This window comes from Mytilus edulis, chromosome 8 (genome assembly GCF_963676685.1).
Source record: "Mytilus edulis chromosome 8, xbMytEdul2.2, whole genome shotgun sequence".
Lineage (NCBI taxonomy): Eukaryota > Metazoa > Mollusca > Bivalvia > Mytilida > Mytilidae > Mytilus > Mytilus edulis.
Window position 1 is genome coordinate 27449932 of NC_092351.1, and position 24901 is coordinate 27474832.

Genomic DNA, 24901 nt, shown 5'->3' on the forward strand with positions numbered 1-24901 from the left:
GGGATAGAAACATACACTTATGTAGTTATTATGAAGATATTTACATTAAGAATGGTAAGTGTTTACCTTGAAGAGAGGGATCTTTTGTTTTAGTCAATTTTGTCCTTGAATCAGTACAAGCCATTAGTCATTGTTATTGCTCATCTGAGTAATGCTGAAAACAAATATATCTTTCTAGGGTAGGATTTGATGGAGTGACAAGAGCTGGAATAAGTCCTCCTCTTAGAATGCGTATTGTCTTTGTCAGTACCAGATACCTAACTAACACTTGTTTATCACACGTAATTGATACATGTACTTCAAAAATCAATCCAGGTCACACCTAGTAGATGGGTAAATAATAGATCAAAAGGATGTGAAACCTTTGTGGGGAATAGGATTCATTCAGGGATCTTTGTTAAACAGGAAAGGTTCCTGCTGAGATGATAATAATATATTTAATATGGTAGGACATAAGAATGAAAATTTCCGTATTCTTTTTTTCTTTTTTTTTTTTAAATTAAACAAATAACTATTAAGATGTACGCAGGTGCATGGATTTGAAGATATTATTTTTTTAAAGATTTATGCTTGTACATTTATTTCCAGGGCATATTTAGGGAATTCCCACACTATTTTGAACATGTGTTACATAAAATTACTACATTTGGGCTATAAATTACAGAGTTTTACATGGCATGTTGACCTGGGCAGGACATAAAATGACCTTTAAAAAATAAGACAACCTTATAATTAGTGGTCATTGGATATTTTACCAGTGATTAGTTATGTTTGAAAATTTTAAACCAAAATTACAAATTTATGCAAAACTGAGTATCACAATGATAAATTATGCATGTAAAGTATGATATCAGATGTAGATTATGTAAAAATCCTGTATGATACCTTTTTGTGTCATCCAGTATCTTTGACTTCCTGTACAGGTACAAATTAGCTAACCTGTAAGATCAAAGGGAATATTAACAGGTATTACACTTTACTTTATGGTCAGATAGAAGTTAAAATGTCCACATGTAAGGGGTGGTAGAAAGTCATACATGATGATGCATTCCCTCACATCCTTAATGAGATCAGAATGTGGATGAAAGTGATCTGTGATTTTGAGGTGAAAAGTTGAATGTTTTCTCACTAGAAGAAAAATGTGTTGGTTGTCTTTTTGGTTGTTTTGTCTCTCAAGAAAGCTCTTTTAAAAGAAAATTTATTTGTACAGTTGTAGAAAGAATTTCTACTATTTGAATAAATAAGAAAGATAACTTTTATCTTCAAGGGTATCCATAGGTTATCATAGGAATCACCTGAGCAGCAGGTGCAAACGATATGTAAGATACTTTTTTTCATAATCACCTGAACTCTGTATCAGTAAGATAGGAAAAATTGGTTTATTGGTTGGTCTTTACTGGTAAATTTGGAACTTGTAGTAGACTGTTTGAAATGTGTTATTGTCTTATAACTTTTAATTTGTTTTAGCTTGCTTTGTATTTATTCAAATTATTACAATTTTGACAGTTCTACATTATTTATAAATGAATTTCAACTTTGGCCTCAGAGATTTTTCTGTCAAATCCAACAAAAACCTATTCATCATGATTGTTAAGTAAAATATACTTTTGTCAACGAGATAAAATCAGATTTCAAAATTATGATAAATATGTGAGAACTTATCTGTCCAAAATCACAAAATTTGAATGAATTATGGACATCAATTTTACACTTGAGAAATGTCTTTAATGTCCTATTTAAATTTCTGACATCTTTTAAATAGGGTGAAAAATAACAAGACTAGGTGTAATGCCATACATCATATGTAAAATAAACCCTCTTCAAAGATGTTTGACATTTTTATGTGCTGGTCACTACTTGGTGTAAAATGCTTATTAAATATATATAGTGGACAGTTTTGATAAAACTGTTTTTTATTGAATCCTTGGCCTAGCTTTTGTTTGAATAAGTGGACAATTATAGCGCTATGTGACAATAAATTTACTTTTTATCAAGAATTTTATTTTCAGTAGTCTTTTGAAGTAGATGGTCATAAATACTTAAAATAGTTTCAGACCTTAAATAGAATGCCAAGGGTAACTGTCCCCATTTACAAAGCAGAAATTAAGTCAGGGAAAGATGCAGAATTTAGGAATTAATGAAAGAATCTTGCAAGTTTTATTATTTAATATGATATATATGTAAATGGATTATTTTCTGTTTGGCTATATCAGCCACAACAATCAACTCATACACAACCAATTTCACCAACTATAATAACCAACTCATACACATTCACTTTAAACAGCAGCCATAACAACCAACTCACACACAACCAACTTCACCAGTCATAACAACCAACTCATACAAAACCATCTTCAGCCACCATAACAACCAACTTCACCAGTTATAACAACCAACTCATACAAAACCATCTTCAGCCACCATAACAACCAACTTCACCAGTTATAACAACCAACTCATACACAACCATCTTCAGCCACCATAACAACCAACTCATACACAACCATCTTCAGCCACCATAACAACCAACTTCACCAGTTATAACAACCAACTCATACACAACCATCTTCAGCCACTATAACAAACAACTTCACCAGTTATAACAACCAACTCATACACAACCATCTTCAGCTACCATAACAACCAACTTCACCAGTTATAACAACCAACTCATACACAACCATCTTCAGCCACCATAACAACCAACTTCACCAGTTATAACAAACAACTCACAGTGACTTATACACATCTTACTAAAACATCAACATCAACAGATAACACTGACAACAACAACCAACTCAGTCATACAATAACTGCACTAGAAACGCCAATAAACAGCAACAACAACAACCAACTCAGTCATACAACAACTACACTAGAAACGCCAATAAACAGCAACAACAACAACCAACTCAGTCATACAACAACTACAATAGAAACACCAATAAACAGCAACAACAACAACCAACTCAGTCATACAACAACTACAGTATAGAAACGCCAATAAACAGCATCAACAAACAAACAACACATATGCATCCAACTAAACTTAAAACAACAACAACCAACATAATTAACGTCCAACAAAACAACAAACATCAACCACACCAACTAACTCATATGCTGACACAACAACAACCACAACAACCAACATAATTAACGTTCAACAACACAACAATTATCAACCACACCAACTAACTCATATGCTCCCAACTTCAAGACACAACACCAACCACAACAACCAGCTCATGTTCATCCAACTACACCAGCAAGAACAATATCTTTTACACACCCTAACTACACCAACAACAACAACTGACTCATACAACCAATTACACCAGAAACAACAACCAATCCAGCACACAACCCACTGCACCAGCAACAACAAAACTAATTGTAGATAGTATCATAATAATCACACAGACATGTATAAACAAATCCCTTTTTGGGCTAGATTGCCTGACATAAAACATGCCCTCCTCTCCCCCTTCACTATCCATCATAACTCATATTTCATGTATATCAAAGAAACATGATACTTTTAAAATAAAAACCTCTCAGTGAAGAACAACATATGACAATGAAATATGACTTTGACACAATAAAAACACATTTACCTAAAAGTTTATCTAGAGCATTTTAATTTCCAAGTTATAAGTTCAGGCAGACCATTTTGTCATGATGTAAAGTTACTTAGTTAAATTTTGAGAACAGTATTAGAATGAAAGTCACACACAAAAAGATTCATGGTTTTGTAAAAAGTGACAAAATATGTGGGATAAGGAAGAATAAATTTGCAAGTCACAGCAGCTCCAAAAATGTTATACATATTTATATGTAACTACAGTTTTGATAAACGACCCTTAAAATTTTACATAGTACCTTGTAAAAAAGTACATAGTTGATACCAATGTGTCATAGTGCATTGTGTATAAAAGTATTGTTCTTCTCCATCTACAAGAATGCTAAACATTTAACAAGCCACAAGAAAAATTCACAATGATAATTCAATCATTGTTGTAGGAGTTTTAAACTGACCACTTAAAAAGTGGACATTATTTGATTTGTCCATTTACACAGGCTTAACAAAACTCTCACATCTCGATTACATGTAGTAGTTATGAATAAAGGAAACTGGGCAATGGTTTGTGTCTATATGGTCTGGCTAAATACCTTCCTGTCGCGGGTGTTAAAAATACCACATGAAATATCAACAAATCTTTTATTATGGCTACATCAAATAGCCAGATATTTGACTGAAACAAATTAAATATGAATTTTAGTCCAGTTTGCACAGATAGGCTATATTTGGACTGAGATATAGTCAAGTTTTATAAATAGTGGCCTGGACAAATAAATCAAAATATTTGACGTCATTATGCTTGACCATTTCCAAGTGACATGATTTATTATTATTAAATAAAACTTTTAAACTATGTATTTTTTTTCCATATTTTAGGGTTTTGCTCATAATTCATAAACATAATGTAAACCTTATAGTAAAAGATACCTTTTAAAACTTTAAAAGTAATAAAATTTGGAAACTAATGTATTTTTACTTAACCATTAATTTAAGTTTTGTAGATAGATAATGATTTCTGTCTTAAGAAATACAAAGTTTACAAGTTATTTAAATGAAACAATTTAAAGGGGAGATTACTCTTAGTACATTTAGACCAATACTATGACATATTTGTGTACCATCAATCTGGACTACTATCACTAAGGACCTTGATTAAGTAGATTGTTCGAGGGATTACATGTATACAATAATTGAGAAAGAGAACTACAAATCAATACTTATCAATCTAATGGTGACTCAATTGTCATTCCAATACACATTCAAGTGATGCCTAGATACTAGGTTTCCCCGTACACTGCTTGGCACACGTTTACATGTAATATTCGTCCATAATAAGAATAGTATAATAAATATAGGACTTAAATGTGAAGGTGAAAATTTTAATTTTGATAAAGTACACAGGCATTGGATTGTGGACAGAAATACATGTGGCGATACTTGTTCAGGGAATTAGCCGACACAGAAAACTATTTCAATAATCAATACCGGTATTCCTTTTTCTTTTATATACATATAATGACTTTTACAGGAAGCTTATACAAGATAACTTTCTTTAAAACCATGAGCAGTAAGAATAATAATTGAATTTCTTATATTTGTAAGATTATGTAACTTTGCATAACTTTTGACCATTTTCACAGAATGAAAGTCAGCTGTTGACCTGTGATTCGATCCTATATCTGTTTTCATCCACTACTTTTTTTGCTTGCACCAAACTAAATTGGTAGCCAAGGTTGTTTAAAAAATCTTGTAGTTTTATCTGTTGTAGCTGAGTTAAAGAGACCTCTAACCCCTTCCCCTAAAGTATATTCCCTGTAGAATTAGGTGCACATAGTTGATTTTAAAAGTTGTAAGTTTGGAGGACGAGTGTGTCATTGTACTGCTTGTCCTTTCAAGTTTAATTCATACAAACATGTTTATCATGAATGGAACAAAAGAAAAAAAAAAGAAAATGTATGCAAATTAAAGCCATGACATTTTATTAATGTTCTCACCTATTTTCAATTGTTCTATATTTGAATTATTCATCTAGTACTTTAATATAAGTTGAGTGTTTTTAACTTCTACAATTTTCATTTTGAAATTGGTGTTTGAGAATTTTTATTAATTTCCAGAGCACCTATATAATTGTTGACAAAAACTAATGTCTATTGTCATTGCAAAGGAAGGTTAAAATGTTAATTGCTAAATTGTAATTTGTACTATAACCCTGATTTATAATTTATGAAGAGACAAAAGGTTGGTTTATTGGGACTCTGAATATCAAACTTGTTTCCCAACATTGCTTCTCAGATCTTGTGGGAAACATATTTATATATAAGTTCCAGGTATTTGAGTATTTGTATATGATTTTTGAGATGTAGGCTCAATCAGGAGATTGTAATTAAAGAGAGAAGTTTGTTTTAGAATTTTATAAAGTTCATATTATGACATGAGTCCAGTTTCGTAAAACAAACAAGAGATATTGTACTCCAATGTTTGTAGACAAATAGAAATGTTGGTAACATTTATTTATCCCTGTATAAAGCCAGGTAAAGGGTTTGACCATATTGAATAGTTTGAAAGATAACAGGGGATCTGATTAAACCAGTTAATATATATTCCAAGGACCGTCGACACAGGCTTTTATGGAAGCCTACGATGTTAAGTTTTCTAACATTTACTTGGATATATTTCTCTGTACTTGAAAACTATTTGTGCTTAGAAAGAAGTACAAAATGATTTACATAAAAATGGCTAGAACCTGTTTTCTTGGACAGCTGTTGGATTGTGTTTACGCTATTTTATAACAATTCAGGTGACATAACAAAGGGAGTGTTTCCGGATATTAATTATAGAGTAGTGTGCTGGTTTTGTAATTATTCATATTTTTTATGAATTTAAACAAAGGAAAGACATTTTCCTGATTGAAATATTACCGCTAAGGTTTAGATTGTAGTGCGACAAAGGAATAGTAATTTCCTGAGACAACTGTAAACCTGCTGAAAATTCTAAAACATTTATCTCTATATAATCATCAATATAAAATTGGAAGAAAAAAGTTGATTGGATGTGAAATCTTATATTAACATACAATCTCCTGCTCAACATAACATGGTGACACTTTCTGCTCAGATAACAAACAATATTTTGCTGACTGTGTGTTAATGTTGAAAAAACAACATTTTTCTAAGGTTTCACTTCTGACGTGATTAAGGGCTCTTTGTACAGGTGAAAAAGTCAAAAGATATATCAAGACAAGTTTCTGAATGGTCAATGATCAGAAATTTGAGTGTTTTATAAAAAGAACAGCATATTTGATTAAGAGGGTTCATATGTTGAACATGACTTTCGACGGCAAAACATTTGTAGTTTGGGACACAGTACAAATATCTTGACATGTCTAGTTTGTCAGCGTTGAAACTTCTGTCTAAGTGTCTGTATGATCCTGAATTAAAGCATTCTAATGACTGTCAGAGGAAGATGTCTTTACCAGATTTATGCAGCATTAAGTCCTCTATGTGTTTTATTGGATGTAAAAAATACAAACAAAAAGGTAATTTAAAAATTCTTTTTTCCCATCCACATAGTTTAGTAAAAAAGTGACATGTTCAAGTAGCCATGTGATCATTGACAAAAATTGGTAAATATTTCAAATTTTTCTTTTTTGACAAGCAACAAACAAAATGTCACCATAGTCTTAGACTAAAACATTGGAACTGTAGTTTATACCTGTGATCTCTAGTGGACTTTGGACTTTTTATTTCTAATTTCTAATATTTTTTAAAAGTTTGTGGAAGTACTATAATTCTTTAAAGATTATTTGAAGATTTTTTCACTTACCAAAATTGAACATTGAAAACTTGAAAACCTATCAAAATAATCTTTTCGTGTGCAAGTACGTTGGAAATAGATTGTCTATATGATTATATTTCAATAAAGATAATACCCGAAAAATTTGGACCAAGAAATTCATTCCTCTATTTCTAATATAAATATCACATATAACAAATCGGTCATCCTGCATTATATTGTTACTGTATCAAACTGATATTTATACCGTATCATAGACGTATTGGGTTTACATTTCTTATGATATCCCGTCATAATCTAACATATAAATGTATTTATGAGAGGCTTGAATCAACAAGTTTTATCTCACTTTTGATAAAATTATTCAGAATATTCCTTACATAGTCTTGTTGAGGTTGTAAAGTAATGCCAAGGTTTTGATCAAGATGTAATTGAAAGTGATCATATAATGGTAAAATCTATGTATGTTTCAATAATTCAGTCATATAAACAAAGTCATTCCCCTCCTATCTGAGTCAAATATTTGATAAAAATGTTTTCAGTTTTCTTTTTTAATCAAATATCTTAATTATTAGAAAAGCAACTTATAAAAGTATTTGTATGATAGTTTGAACTTTATAAAATACATTATTTGTTGGTGCAAAAAAATAGGGAGTTTAATCAATGTTGGCATTACTTGATATGCTTTTCTTGTTGGACAATGATGATAGGAATTTTCAGAGCTAAAGTTTTTAAAAAATAAGACAAGAGGAAAACTCAATTTATTTAAACTACAGAAATGTTGAAGAAAAAGATCAGATTATCGGGTATAGAATATAGGCAAAAATTATACAGTTTTGTTGAATTTGATACTACTGCATAATTTCTTTCCTTGTTCTTCATTTTATTAGCATAAAGCATTGATATTTCAGAAGAAATAAATTGAATGAAGAAGAAATGACCTTGACATAAACTTTAAAATGTTATCGGGAGGAAGTAAGAGAGATACTAAAAATTATATTTGATAATCTTGTCATTTTTTCTGGAGGAGATTATTAGAAGATCCAGGTCTTATCATAAAACCAATCTCCAGCGGGTCACGATTTCAGATTTTGATACAGGAAGTTTTGATAAGTCATTGTTTATTTATTTTCAAGTTGACTTTTCCTTCATCAGGGTAAAGTGGGCATTATTTTTACATTGGCTATTTTTTCGTTTCCTGAGGGTTTAATTTATTTGCTTTCACTTGTGATTTTCTTCTTTTGCCAACACTTGTAAGTGGTCAAAGATACTGGACAATACCGTAGGGGGATACTGGACAATAGTATTGGGCGTTGATAGTTGACTTTACAGATCTTACTTCAAGTACTCTATAAGTACAGCACTAACAAACATTATAATACCTGCCATGATAGTATAAAGTTTCAGAAATAGAAATTGAGATGCTATATTTATCATGTGGATTAAAATTTGGAGCAAGTGTCTGAATGAATCTTGTTGCTGTGTAGCACGTCAAGTAAAATACAAATATGTATAGTATGCATAGATTGAAGTGAAACAAATCATTCAAGAACAGACTTGCTATAAAGAGTTATTAAAGTTCATGTTTGGTTAAGATGCACAAAAAACACGAGATATTTATCACGTTAACTTCTTCTGTATGAATTTAAACATTGATAAATACGTGAGCAATTAAATAGAATTTTATGAATGTACAAATAGCACACTAGAGCAGTTTCCTTTATAGAATAGTTTGTTGGTTTATTGCATTTTTTTTTTTAGCCTAAAACATTATTTGCTTGAATTAATAAAAAAAAATTAAATTTGGCCTTGATAAATAGATATATATCAGGATATACCTGTTTTAAAGAACTGAAGTCCTACAGGTAGACATCAAAGGAATTATTAATACAGGTACAAGGTGTTAATGAAATTATACAAATATGCAGTGTTTATGGTCTTACACAATAAGAGGAATTCTTCAAAGGATGATGTTAGTTGGTGGGGATTTTAATGACACTAGAACCACATGATTTTATAATCCCTCTAAATTTACTGTCCTTTATAAGGTTATTTATTACGCAATAGAATCAATATAGTGGGTTATAACACCCTTTGTCTTCTTCTGCAAGCTGTCATCAAAAGTCTATTCTTATATCTAACCCAATTATTATGCTGTGGTCTTCGAAAGTGTTTGCAGAGCCAAATACATGTATATACATTCAATACTTGTACCATGCCTTTGGTTTGAATTTTTTTCATATTTATTTGTTTTGCTGTTGTCTTTTTAAGTGTTTGCAGATCCAGATATACAAAATTATTTATCCAATATTTTAACCCTTTGTTTTTTAATTTAACTTATGTTTATGATTTTTTTTCTCATTTCAGAAGTGGAAGCAGTAGAAGCTACTAGATGGTTAAAAGAAGCAGGATTCCCTCAGTATGCTCAGATGTATGATGGTAAGTTGATCCGACCTTGTGTTCCGACCTTGTGGGAGTCTAGTACGACCCATATTTAAACATCGCATATGACAAGATAATACGTTTAAATTGTGGCCGATTTTCGGTAGCATGGCCCAGAAATTGTAAGTTGTAAAGCCTTTAATAACCATGTTTGTTTCTTTTATATTAACATGGATTTGCATTTCTCTTGAGAAATGACCGATAGAGCATTCCTCTCACGATCTATGTGTTTATGTTATTACCACGGTGGGGTTCCTCCAAAAATGTCATATTATTGTCTCGATATTGTGAAATGAATATTTAAAAGTATCAGATGATTGAAAAATATATTAAGAAATTGATATTAGAATTTTATTTAAATAAGGATACATTGCAGTATTATATTATTTGAACAAAGAATTATCTTCATTGCAATGTAAAAATTTGAATTTGAATTTAGCTGTTTGTCCCGAGTACATGACAATGCATAATACATATCACATATCCACCTATCATCTTAGAAACCCGTCCATTAAAATAGCAGTATTACTCTATATAAGGAAAAGGTCAATCACGCTTAAGCCAGGGTTAGGTCCTTCAAACGTCAAATACTTCGTACCAATATAGAAAATTAAAATGCTGTGGATTAGTTTCGTCTTTACATAGATAAAAATAATAGAGGCAAAGCCAACAAATAAAGCTTTTATCGTAAACAGGAAATTGCATTATGATAAATTCCTAACTTGTTTTGATGCTTTTCATTTAAAAGTCGAGCTTTTGATTTAATTTTGAAGTTTTATTCAGATTTTGAATTTGTTATCTTTGAGCTTGGTTTATTTCTCTTTTCACCGATTTTCATTAGATTTTGTAAGTCTATAGGTCATTGCAGAACAAGCTGACTTTGAAGTGACATTATTTGTTAAAATAGAATTACGATTCATCAACAAAATGTGGTTCTGACAAGTACTGTAAAGAAAATCAAATAGAACAGCTGTGACAGACCTGATCTAGCATAAAGAGAGTAAAAAAAGAGAATAAGAAAAAAGTCTATTTTTGTTGTAGAGATACCAATATATAGGTTAATAGGCTATACTTCATACTAAACTGCTATCAAACTCTCAGAAAAAAAAACTTTAAATGATGCTTTTTGAGGTCTACTTTTATCACAGCATCTTGTAGCCAGATGGCTTTTTCATGTGCAGTACATTAAAAAAAAAAGTGCAAATGAATCACAATATGTATCTACATTTTTTGCCTGAAAGACATTATTTTCAATGTATTTGATATTTATTTTTTCCTCAACGTATAGTTAAAAACAATCATAAGACATCATTATTCCTACAAAAGTTGTATATTTTTCAAATGACTGTATATCAGAAACCATCACCTGAGCACCATGTGGACCTGGGACCAATAGATTCACTGTTTTAGTCTCTTCATGGACCAGTGATTATTACTCATATTTATAAAAAATTGTTCTTAAATTAAATTTCAATAGCAATTAATCGTCTTCAGTTCATATCCACTGAAGATGTTTAAAAAATTGGTACAAGTTTTTTACCCACCTTAAATTGTGAAATTAATACCTTTATCCAGTAGGTCGGTGCATCGTTGGAGATCTGCCATGGATATTTCTACACTTACCCTCTGTCATTACAAACATGATCCGTAACATATAGAATTTCACCTCACCAAACCACATGCCAAATTTTATCAGACTCCGATTACACAAACTAACTTCTAATTTTACATCAAATGTTTTTTTGCATGGTTTACATTGGCGTTTACAGAACTCAACGGAAATGCTTCATTTGAAAATTAATCAGGAACTTGATTTCTCAAATTAGTTGTAATTTGAAATTGTTCCATTAGAATTGTTGGATTGTTGCAAAGAAATGTTTCAGATGGAATATTCTGCATAATGAGAGCATAAAAATGATATTGCGTACAAAAGTGTAAATTTTGACATAATTTTTCAAAAAATTGGACCTTTTAAAAAGGGTGTAATTTATACACACAAAATGCAGTCATTGTGAATATATGTGCAGAATTCCTGTACATTGTATTTGTGGTGTGGCTTAATATTGTGTTTGATTAATGAGTTGTGATATCATGTTCAGTGTTTATTCTTCAGATGGTCAGTTTCCAGTTGACATCATTTCAGTGGAAAAAGACCATGATTTTCTGGACAGAGACTCCATGCAACCTCTGATCAGGTTGGTAGATATTAGGATTGAGTTTAGCATCAGGGGGAGGGGGACTGGGGCGGGTTAGGAAAACAGTTGGTAGATTAGGATTGAGTTTAGCATCAGGGGGAGGGGGACTGGGGTGGGTTAGGAAAACAGTTGGTAGATTAGGATTGAGTTTAGCATCAGGGGGAGGGGGACTGGGGCGGGTTAGGAAAACACTCAGCAGAAAACAAAAATTTGGAAGAAACTTAGATTTTTGTTTAATTCATTGATGTTGTTTGGGAAGAATATGAAATTCCAATATCTTGAAAACAGATGAGTACTTATGTTGTTTAAAATCAAAGATACTCATATCACCAAGTCCTAGGTTTTTCAAAAAAATGTGTTAAATTTTTTTTTTAAGTTTGAAATTTGTTCTTTTTAATTCCACTGTATTTTTATCAACCTTTTATTCTTATCTGCATACAAGTCCTGTCTGTTCAGACCATAGTCTTAAGATAACTAATTAGGGAATTAAATGGCTTATTTATTAATGATAAAGTTCAAAAGACTTGAGAAAAATTCCCAAGAGAAAAAAAACTTCAGACTGAAAAAAATTGTAAATAAGCCCCCATACAAGCTGTGCACAGTTTGTTCATCAAGTTATATGACTTCAATATTTTTAAACTTTAAAGTTATTAAATGAAGGTCATGGTAGGATCAAAATCTGTGGTAACACCTTTAATATCATGTATATTATTTATGATGAGTTTAATATCTAATGTTTTGATCTGTTATTCAAGTCCATAGTATTTGTGTATTTATATGAAGTAGTCCCCACCCTGCTTTATATATCTGATACCATGATAGATTTATCACTTAAAACCATTGATTTTAAATAATATGATGTGGCGTTAAATTAATTGCCAATCTGTTTAATCATGTTAATAATGGGTCTTGTCATAGGTCCATTGTTGTCCCTATATCATGGTAATTAATCTTTAATTGGCTAATGTAACATTGTTAAAAATAAAACCTGAACATTTCTGCAAGTCATGTGATGTCCTGTGGCTTTATAAGGGGGTTTTAATCAAAAATAGCCCTTCAAAGTTTGACCACTTACTTTTAAATGACAGCTAATATTTAATTTTAGTTGTCAAAAAGTATATAAAATGTGTACATAAGTGAAGTTTTTTTATGACATGGTGTCATAAGATATTTATAAGTAGAGGCATCATATTCCACATCTTCCCCCCACTTAAAAACCTCTTTAGTCAAGTATCATCTGTCAGTAAAACGTTAACATAGGCTCTAAATATATCAGAGATGGGTTTTCTGTAAGATACTATCAAAAAGTTACAAATACTTTGTCCAATAGCGCCACTGCTTTTAACAATGAAAATTATTCAGAATATTTAATTAGGTGATATAGCTATATCAGATGTAATGATATTAAATTAATACTTTAAAGTTCATATTTAGGCGCCTAACAAATGGCTGTCATCACATATTTGACGGTAGGTTCAAAATAATGAAGTTTTTTAGTAATTTTTATTTTTAAAAAATTTCATGAATAAATATTTCACAAAAATTATAATTGCTAAAGTGTGTTGAATTGAAAAATTTTAATTTAAAATATTTTGTAGTCTGAATAATTAAGATAATCACATTTTTATGGTAAAAATATAAAGGTGGTCTGTAAAAAAATTGATTTGAATTTTATTGCTAAACTATGAGTTTTGATGTAACACCTTTAGTGGTCATTTTAGCGCTAAGATTGTTACAAGGGTTAAGAATAATGATAATGTGTTAAGCCACACAAAGTGAAAGACATTAAAGGCAGGATATTTATGCCTTTGTATAAGTTATTGCTTTTTTAGGTTTTACCCCATATGATAGGTACCCTATTATGGAAAGGTGTTACATTACACAAATTATACGGTCATCAACCTACAGCTAGTTTCAGTAGAAAGTATAAAAATATTTTGTTCTGTTAAAAAACATTTTGTTTCTTAATGGACTTTGAAGTATTCAAAAGTAAGTGGAAAATTTGCATATAAAATTTACAAAACTTTGAAATTTTTAGATTTTATTTGAGTTTTGATTTATTTTTCATTTATATATAATAAATTTTTATGTTTTTCCACTGAGGTATGACTTCCTTTAAATTTGCCCATTTCATAATTTGAAATAAACATTTCAAAAATTTTAACATTGCTTAACTTTACAGGTTATTTTAAGATATTTACATATTTACAAATTTACTCAGTTAAATTCTCCCTAACAATATCAATAGTGACAAGACTGATTTCCTGTTAATTATTATCTGACTTCTAGAGTTCAAACATCATTGTCTTGTTATTGTCATTACAAAAAACAAAAGATCAATTAGTAGTTATAACTAAAACATCAAAGAAATACTTTATAAAGTGTAAAACAAAGGTGTTATTACCTGAACAGGTGATTGTTAAAACAATAGGGATTAAGTAACATTTACTTCTAATTTGTGGCACAAATTCAAAATTACTTCAATTGAAACCTTTATATCATGTTATATAGAGGTAAGGACTTAGCAAATATATTTATTTATGAAATAGTGTAACCAAAACATGAAATATATGGAATATTGTAAGAAGATTTTAGTGAGGTATTTTAAATTTTCACTAAATAACAAGATTCATAATCTATGGTAAGGAAAAAATAAAAGGTCATATCCAAATATAGTTAGATTTTGATTTTATATAGATTGTTCATAATTTATGGTGTGTTTTTAAAATGTTTTAAAGTAATTGAAAAATGGTGAATATTTTCCAATGATAAATTATAAGTTTCATTTTATCATTTAGGGAGGTTCTATTACAAGTGGATTAAAAAGCCAACATAAATCTATAAACTTCCTACAATAATGTCATATTGAAGAAAATTAGTGTCAAGATGTTCTCTTCTACAAAGAATTTGTGTCAGAACTATGTAAAACCTATGGTTATTACAGCTTACACCTAAGCTTGTGTAAAGTTTGTAATTTATTTACTGTGATTATATATGGGCGTTTTTCTTTTTAAATTTCATAAATGATATAAACAAAGCCGACATGAAGATGACAATATTTTGATAAGTATTTATCACTCCACACACCTGGCCCATGATAATTTTTCTCACCTGGTCAGTCACAACTTCAGGGTCTCTTGAGTGTTTTTGCATAAATTAATCTGAATCGTCAACTGTTGACTTTTATGACGAAACTGACCTTCCTCAAGTGTTAATCAAACTATAAACAAATGTTTTGTTATTCAACACCTTTGTTAATTGATTACATGGATACAGTAAACGTGATGGACATTGGTCAGTGACAATAATGACCAGTATCCTATATTGTGTCCACTCCTCTACTACGTCAATGCTGGTGGTCACTACTAGTAAAGGTTTTGTTTTTGTATGAAATAGTTTTGGATCTAGTATTGTATTTTTGCTGCAAGGTATGAAAACATATTTTACATTTGAATAAATAAGAAGATATTGTGGCTTAATGTGGTTTCGCCCTGATTTTTAATAGCTATATGGAAATTTTGTCCGAATAATTATTGTCAAGTTTGTAACATATTAATTTGTACAAAAAAAAACAAAATTAAAAAAAAAAAAAAAAATTCAGGAAATGATGTATCTCTTCAGGAAATTGTAACACGGGCTTTCCTCGTGGCTGAAGAGTGCATGTGCTACAGTTAATTAATTAAGTATATAGTTTAAGTAGAAATCGTGTATAGTTTAAGTATTATCCGGCATCATTGCATGACAAATTAATAAACAATAACGCCTATGATTAAATTATTTACATTTATTTTTTCAGACGTTTAAGTACACTAAACAAATGTGCAATAATGAGAATAGTAACTCCTACTCGTAAAACTGTAAGTATTAACATTGGTTTGTTTATGTGCTGTGATAATGGTTTCCTTTTACAGTTGTGCTGATGTAATAACCGATTGCATTGTAATCTCTTAGAAATCTATACTGTTGATTTTCACTATTTTTTAGCCATACCAATTAAGAAAATGGTCTAAACCTATCACCATGAACAAAATAAATATCTAAAAATAACTAGATTTTCAAATTGGAAGACTGGACTAAAGTGAAACAATACATGTATTTCAAAATTTAAAGATTTGAATATATACCAATTTTTGAGGCCATCATCGTAATTAGATAATACTTTTAACCTTTATGTCAACCAAATTAAAACAGCCTTTTTAAAGGTGGGAAAATGTTTTTTGTTTATTATGAAGGGAAATAAGTTTTGTTTATCATTATGGCGGGAGAAATGATAAGTTTTTCAAAGAAATGTTGTATTTGTTTACTGACAGGAAATTGTCATCACATGTTCATCTCATGACACTTTCTATTTCAAACACTTCTGACTTCCTTTGTAAAACATTCTCTCTCTTACAGCGATAAATATAGAACTCCCACGAAAACATGTCCACCTTGTAGTCAATCGGTGATTAAAAAGAAGTTAAATTTGACCCTGGTTAATGTTTTTATATTGAACGAGATTACTATAATATATTATTATCTATGATAATTATGTTGTCATCCTATGTTGAATGACCAGGTAACAGTGTTCCACATGACTGGTTTTCTGTCAGGTGTATAGCCTCCGTAAAAGTAAACTTTAATATATGTAGAATGTAACAGGAGAATATCTTAGGAGTGGATGAACATTATGATTGTTTTTCTGTAATAATGACGGGATGGTACAAATACTCACAAACATATACAGGGTAAGGCGATTCAAAATTTTATATAACTCAGGAAAAAAATGACAAAAATATCAAAACTCAATCACATGTTCAACTGTATCTGGAAAAAGGGATATCCATTTTGTACTGTTTACTAGAATTTGTCGAAATGAATATTTTATAATATTTATACAATTATTTTAAATCTAATTCTAAGCTTTTTGCACTTTACTGTATCCCTGCGGACAAAACATCTTCAGGTTTGTAAAGGTTAAATTTCAGTTGACCTGCATTTGCAATTTAAAGTTAGATATTAAAATTAAAATGGCAGGAAATTAAAAAACGAATCCTTTTAAGATTTAATTTATCGTCACAAAAAGTTGGCAAAAGTAAAGGAAATGATGTGTTAAGAGTACCAAAAAATCCATTTTGTTTCGTTCTTCAAGTTTAATGAATTTACATTTCTTTTGAACATAATGTTATTATAATAATCCAGCCTGATGTAACTTTTGTCAAAATAAGATTAAAATTATAAAATTTTCTCAGGTTATTTTTGTCAACAAGTTGAAAAGAGTGGAATCGATCATTGACATCTGTTGTTACCGCCAGTTTATATTAAAACATATCTTCCTTAGGGTCCCATGTGGGAGAAGTTATTTCACGGAACATTTCATCTTTGTCTTTTAATGCCTATTTCTCGCGTTTCGATTCTGGATATTCGCCTAAAAAGGTTTTAATTGATGTTAATATGAAAAGATCTTTATCAGGTTTAATGTATTTTAGATATACATCCACCTTTTCAAACCTCCGATTAATTGTCAAAATGTTTCATCTTTCTTTATATGGACTCCTACGTTATAATTCCCTAACACCTCAAAATTACGCTAGCGTAGGATTCGACAAACCATGTGATCAAAAACACCAGGTGAAATATTGAATATTATTGTCCAGGAACTTGTAGAGTTTAGGTTCAACATCCTGACTGTAGATGATAATGGTAATGTAAGATACTAGGTTCTTGGTGTAACACAGAGATAACTAATGCACAAGATTTATCTGAATACCAACAGGGGATTATCTGGAATGGACAACCATTTCCTTAGAAGCTTTTATAAACATTTACATATATTGATAAAATCAATTTACCCATCAACTTGTAGATAATCTGTATATGATGGATTAAGATTAAAATGTTGATTATAGTAGAGTTTGGATAACCTTAATAGTTGGGTAACACAGTTGAAATTTTAGGTGAAGTTCTGTGAAAACAAAGAATATCTGAATGGATCTTTCTGCTTGATAGACTGTTTCTTTGGATACTTTGAACATTAAAATTCATTAAGTTGGAATTTCCTTACCGGTCTGTTGATTACCAGAATTAATTACAAGTTCTGAGTCATATTGCTGAAAGTAATTGTTATATAGAAAGGAAAAAAATAAGCAGCTAAAACAGTGTGAAATATTGGATTTTATACCTTATATATCAATGTCTGTCAAAATAATCATTTTCATTATTTTCTGCAAATTGGATCCATATTAGATTAATGTCTCTCAAAATGTTCATTTTCAACAATTTCTGCAAAGTGGATAATCTCAGGTAGGAGTTGTACACCTGAAAGGAATATTGTATTTTGTGTGACAGTAATATTTCAGACACATCAAACGTAATGTATAAAATAACACTATTTGCATTTTTCCTCTCTCTTGGTATACCTGGACAAAATTTTTAGTCTTTTGGGCAGATCAAAGTTATTCACTAAGCTGAATGTCCTTTAATTAGATAATAACTGCACTTCAAAACCTTAATATGCAAATTAGAGGTAATTATAACAGAAGGAGAAGTTTTTGATGTGAAATGCCATTTTGTTTTAATTTTGTATTAAAAAAAAAGATTTCGTATGAAACAGATGCTGCAAGCTTTTATACATACTGTGTATTATTAGGAATAGTCATTTCGCTACAGCTGTTGAAATGTATAAAATATTGATTTAGATCAAGATGAACTACAACATTCATGGAATATAGCTTCTGTCTGCTAAAAACTACATGTACCTACAGTATACTGGGTTTGGAGTTTTTATAAAAGAAATGTCGCAGAGTCACCATTATGGTAAACTAATGCTATTATGCTTTTAAGACAGGAAAATATTTGTTCCATAGAAAAGGATTTAGTGTGTATAATCTTTATTTAATTGAGGAGTTGTTCAGGAGTTTTTACTAACAATTGAATATTTTATAACTTTTGTTTATTTTTCAGAATGAAGATTCTGATGATGATGAACAGTGTGCTTTAAGTGACAAGTGGAAATATCAACCCAACATTCGACGCTGGTCACGTAAAGGACTAAAAGACGCAGTTAGTATCACACAGCCTGGAAACACTACAGTAAAATCTAGTTCAAGTAATGATAGTTTGTTAGCTGATCAGAACAGTAGTAGTGAAACAGGGGACAGTCCCGTACTGGATCATAAAATGCACCATGAAATGGGAAAATCTACAGACGATTTATGTGTAAATAATCATTCCAAAACCATGGATAATGGAATCTCTTCAGTAACATTTAGTCCAAGGTTACGGAGGGCAGCTAGTGAAAGGATAAAAGGTGCTAAAAATTTCTTGAAAAGGGTAGAAAGTTTCAAAAGTAGAAAAAATAAAAGACTTCCCAGAACTGCCGGAAACACAGTTGAGATTAGTGGTCCTGTTATTGATAGTGCTGATATGAAAGAAAAAATTAAGCATTTAAATTGTAAAGACTTAAGTCCGACATTGGAAGATATGCCTCCTCCGCTAGATACAAGTTCTCCATTAGATGGTAAAACTTCTGAAATACCAGAACCATGGTCTAGTGAAACAACAAATTATAAACAAACAACTGGATCAATCGTCCATACATTACCCAAGTCTAGTTCAGGCTGTGATAGAACTGTTAAATCTAGTAGTGCTATGGTGACACAAAATGATTTGTCTCCAACTGACCATAATATGTTACAAGAATTAGATCTGTCAATGTCAATAAGTGATTCAAGTTCCGACACTTCTATCACATCTCAGAACGGTGCTTTATATGGACATGAACGATTCCGTGTCAATCGATGGAACGATAATTCTGACTTGTTCTATTTACCACAAGATTATATTCCTGGTAAATTTCCTAAAACTTTAAACGAAGATAGCGGGATCAATTTACGAACCGGTAGTTTTAGTTACTCACAAGACAATGAATCTAATTCCAGTACACCCATACCTGTGAGACGACGAGGGTCAACTAACCCAAGAGTAGAACATAGAGGTAGTTTCTATGACAATGTGCCGTTAGAGGAGAATCTAGAGGCTGCACAAGAGGAACTGGATGATATTTTACACAAACTTTTCCAAGATATAAATGGTCTGAATAAAGCTATTTATGGTGAAGATGCAGGTAATTGTCTTTTGATAAAATTGGTCTTTTGTAGGTTTCTTGGGAATTCCCATTTTAAAATCAAACAAGAAGTGGGAATCTGAATAAGTTTTTCATTATTTCCCCCTTTGAAATACTAAAGATTAAGCATTTTCTAGAAATAATTATCTTATTTTCAACATAGTTATTGAAAAATTGATAACTATTGTAATCCTTCAGCTTTCAGGGAAGTTCTTTCTGATTTGTAAAGTACAGATCAGACAAAAAGAAATCTAACGAACAACTTTAAATATTTGGGGGGGTTTTTTCTCGCCTTCAAAATGTTTTTATTTTAATTTTATACCTTATTCATTATAAAGCTGTCTTGATGACAACCATATTATAAAACCCAACTGTGCAAGGAGACAAATAACTGCACATAAGATAGAAACCATGATATTTATTCAAGTAAACAAGTATTGTTTGTTACTTAAAATGGACTTGTCAAAATATTTAGACAGCACCCCGCTTGTCACATTATAATTTGATCCCATTTTATTGCAATGAGTAGTTTAACTGCATCCTAATATATAAACAATGTGAAAAGTAAGCCTTGTTTACATCATATAGGAGGCATTGACACTATACTACCACATTTCATGTTTGTGGTTAATGCACTGAATACTATAGGTATATATTGCATGTTGACACCTTTTCATAAAAGTGACCAAATTTGGGAAAAGGTCCCCATTCAGTTAAGTGGTATGTTAATTCTAGAACTCCACACTATGAATTATCCTTTGATATGAAATGGTTATCTGTCTCAAAATCATAAACACAACATCAAATATTTATGAATGAACAATTTCATATAATAAAATTGGTTGTCGATTTCATAATTATTCTGTTAGTAACAATTTTTGTAATGGTATATGTTTCTGAGGGAGTGAGTAATGATTGCGTTGCATGTTAAGAAGTTGTTATAGTAATAATGTTGAAACTTATACTATAGGTTAGTAACCTAAATGATGCAGTCATTTTTCTGAACTTTTAAACTTTTCATCTTTTGACATACTAAATGACTGTGCAAAATATACATGTAAGAAGAACAGCGATAACGTAACTTATGGCTCGTGCAAAGCAACCTGAAATTTTTGTTTTAATGTAGATGTGGATTTTATGTTAGGCTGAAATATTAAACTCTAGACAAAGTTACACAATACTCATCTTTGCTAGCCAAAGGTTTACTGTCATGTCCCCAGAGGAGGGGATTGGAATGATTTCCTCGGCAACAAGGATGCACAAAACTTTGCATAGCTAAATTCATTTCATTAACAAATTTGATGTAAATTAAATTCTTAAAAAAAAATTAAAACAGTAATAAAAGTCTTGATTCCTTATAAAGTCATCCCACATGGATTGGTTCATTACACTAGATCAGTCATGACACCAACAAAGTTGAGGTAAACCAAAAAAATTTGTAATTTATGATGTACTTTGTAAGTTTGTTTTGACAAATTTAACTCATAATATTGTTATGAAACTGACAATGATGAACATTTATGGCTATTCTGATGTGACACTGTCAAGATTTCAAAAACATAAATTTTCACATCTATCTTTGGTTTTAAGGGCATGAATTATTACAATTTTTATGTACCTGGCAAGGTAATTTTACACATAAATGTACATACGTATCCACAGATACATACAGAATTGTTTATGTTTATTTATGTAATGTGTATTGGGGCAGGTATAGATACGGGCTTGTTTACCACATCAAATGAAAGTTTAATTAATTCATACCTGTTGTATTTGATACCTGAAGAAATATATACAAATGTTTTATATCAAATAGGTTAATGAATTAAACTTAATGTATGCACAGTAGGGTGTATCCTTGTAATCGAATTTTATTTGATAAATATAGACTTAAAAAGTCATTCTGAGGCAGGGGATTAACGAACCTTGTAAGTCACATTAAATGTTGTTCTTACATGAAATATTTGCCACTGACTTTTGGCAATTTTTTCATTAGACTCCTACCTCATTTTTTCCATTTTTTGGAATTCGGTCAAACAGATTTTTTAAAAGTTCAGATACTTACTTGGATGGGTTTAATTAATGTTATTTTCTAGAAATATGTGGGAACCAGTATTGTTTTAAGAAATACTTCATGAATTACAAAAGTGTTTAGTCATATACAGAAACTATCTAAACATGCTAAAGTTACAAGTACTCTATTTCTATTGAAGATCTTTTCCACGAGTTTAGTTACATGTACCTCCAATTTCCTTTGATGTTGAGGCTTCAGTTTTTTATATGCATATTGAAATGACACTCTAGGTGTTGTCCTTATCTGTCAGAGTCATCATGTAGGACAAGTGTTGTTTACATGTTATTATGAAATAAAATACTAATGATAAGTCACATAATATAAAAAGTTAAATAAGTAAATTGTACTAAAAAGAATGTAAAAGAAATACCATTGGTTGAACAGAACAAATACAGAATGGTTGAGGACCATGAAAAAGTCATGAATTTGTCAAGCTGACATTTTATTGTTGTAAACATTTTTTGCTTTTATTGCCTATCAACCTTAAGAATGTTATTGTATCTATTATATATGCTTTTTCAGAGGATTATGAGCCACCACAATCCAACACTTCTAATGTCACTGACATTGATGAAGCAGATGACAGTCTCCATGACGATAATGACATCACAAGTGGTACAGTGTCATCTCCAGACAGTAGTGATCATGATCTGCCAGACTCTTTGCATGATGATTCAGCAGAACATATAGAATGTCGTGAGAGGAGAGACTCTGGCGTAGGATCTTCTCTTACTAGAGCACCGAGGTAAATTTCCAATACTGAACATTAGTTAGTTTAAAGGTAAAGGAGATATAAACAGATGGGGTATGAGTGCAAAGGAGACAACTCTCCATCCAAGTCACACAATTTGTAAAAGTAAACCATTATAGGTCAAAGTACGGTCTTCAAGACATGTTTGGTATTCAAGTCTTAAGTTGATATTGAAGGAAATAAACTCATCATAGATACCAGGACTAAATTTTATATACCGGTATACGCCAGACGCGCATTTCGTCTAAAAAAGACTCATCAGTGACGCTTGAATCCAAAAAAGTTTTTAAAAAAGCCAAATAAAGTACAAAGTTGAAAAGCATTGAAGACAAATTGTGATTTGTGATATTATTTAGGTGAAAGTCACTTAAGTATGAAACATAAAAATATATGCCTGCCACTCTTTAGGATTGTTTGGTTTTCAAAAAGTTTTTCACAGTCAATTGACCATGCATGCAAAGTTTTATGAACATTATCACTCTGAAGATGATACAGTATGATTGATACCACTGAACATTGTGTTCAACGAACCTACAAAAAATGTATTAAAATTTTTGTAATGTCATTTATAATTATGCAACTGTCTATCAGAGAACTGAAAATAGAAATAAAGATTTCAATAGTATAGTGCATCCTGCTACAATGAGCCAAACCAGAACAAAAAAGCAAATTGAGGCCCAAAAAAAAAAACTGAGATGAAACACAGAAAATCCTTAAAGAGGCAATTGAACAACAGAGAAACCTTTTGAATTATAAAAAACATTTCTAATGATCAATTCTATTCAAAATTATAATCAATTTTGTTTTAAGGCTCTGCAAGTTAAAAAATAACCTGTTTAATTTACAGTGATAGAAGAAGAAATAGAATACGATGGCACAGTTTTCAGAAATCTCACCGTCCAAGTTTTGGAAGTCAGACTGTTCACACTACAAATTTGTCTGTATGTCAATTAATGGTACTACAAAAACTGTCCTTGTGTAAATTAACGGGTTTAATAGAAAAATACTCACAAAATCGTTCTGGTTGGAGCTGGACAGTTCCAAGGTTCATGAAACGACACAAAATTCCAAATTATCAAGAAAGGAATGTATTCGGAATTCCATTACTTGTAACCCTTCAGAGAACTGGACAGCCATTACCCCAATGCATGCTGTATGCAATGAGGTACCTGCGTAAGAATGCAGCAGATGCAATTGGAATATTCAGGAAGGCAGGGGTACGATCAAGAATACAGAAATTAAAGAACGAAGTTGAAGCAAATCCAGGTATGTTTTAACAGGTCATGTCACATAACCTGTCTAATGAGACCACTGCAAAACTAAAAACCTGTGTATATAGACCTTAACCAATCTCAAAAGCTTTTTTTTAATAAACCACAGCAAGTATTACAGTATGTTATTATAGACAAATTCAATTAAAAAAGTTCTAATGTGACTATCACATAACTGTAGCCAAGGGTCTGAAACAACCCCTCTTAAAACCAAAAATGAAAGTTGAGATTTAGATTGAAGTTTGACTATTAAGGTCAGAGCGCCATGACTTGAAATAATTCCCCGTCAGAGACATCTGGCTCCAGGCCTGCGTCACTAATATTACATGGTCTTTTTATAGCCTTTGGAAAAAGAGCACCTTTCATGTAAATATTATATTGTCCTAGATAATCGTTTGTTGTTTAATATATGTAATACTGTGCAAGTACATGGTTGATGTTTTTACATAGAAATAAGTCATAATTACAATTTAGTAGAGGAATCAAAGTGAATCCATGATTATGCATGATTCTCCAGAAATTTGATTTATCAGCTTAGCTAAAGTTTATTACATCAATTCTAAAGGGCAAGCTGCAGGATTAAAAAGAATTATTCAGATTTTAATTTAAATTCATTTTGCTCACAATGCTTTCAACAAAAGATTTATTCATAGCATTATCTAATTGCAAAAAAGGCACCAATATTC

At 30.8% G+C, this 24901-nt stretch overlaps 1 protein-coding gene across 8 annotated transcripts in view; it reads left to right on the forward strand.

The window, feature by feature from the left end:
- The window catches only part of LOC139485241 (rho GTPase-activating protein 7-like), a 139126-nt gene that overhangs the window by 107649 nt on the left and 6576 nt on the right, over positions 1-24901 (forward strand). For all 8 annotated transcript variants that reach the window (XM_071269532.1, XM_071269533.1, XM_071269535.1 and 5 more), the window contains 6 exons: positions 9746-9817; positions 11934-12015; positions 15812-15872; positions 18958-20119; positions 22716-22938; positions 23792-24210. In XM_071269532.1, coding sequence (XP_071125633.1) covers positions 9746-9817; positions 11934-12015; positions 15812-15872; positions 18958-20119; positions 22716-22938; positions 23792-24210 — 2019 coding nt within the window. The remainder of the gene's footprint in view (positions 1-9745; positions 9818-11933; positions 12016-15811; positions 15873-18957; positions 20120-22715; positions 22939-23791; positions 24211-24901) is intronic.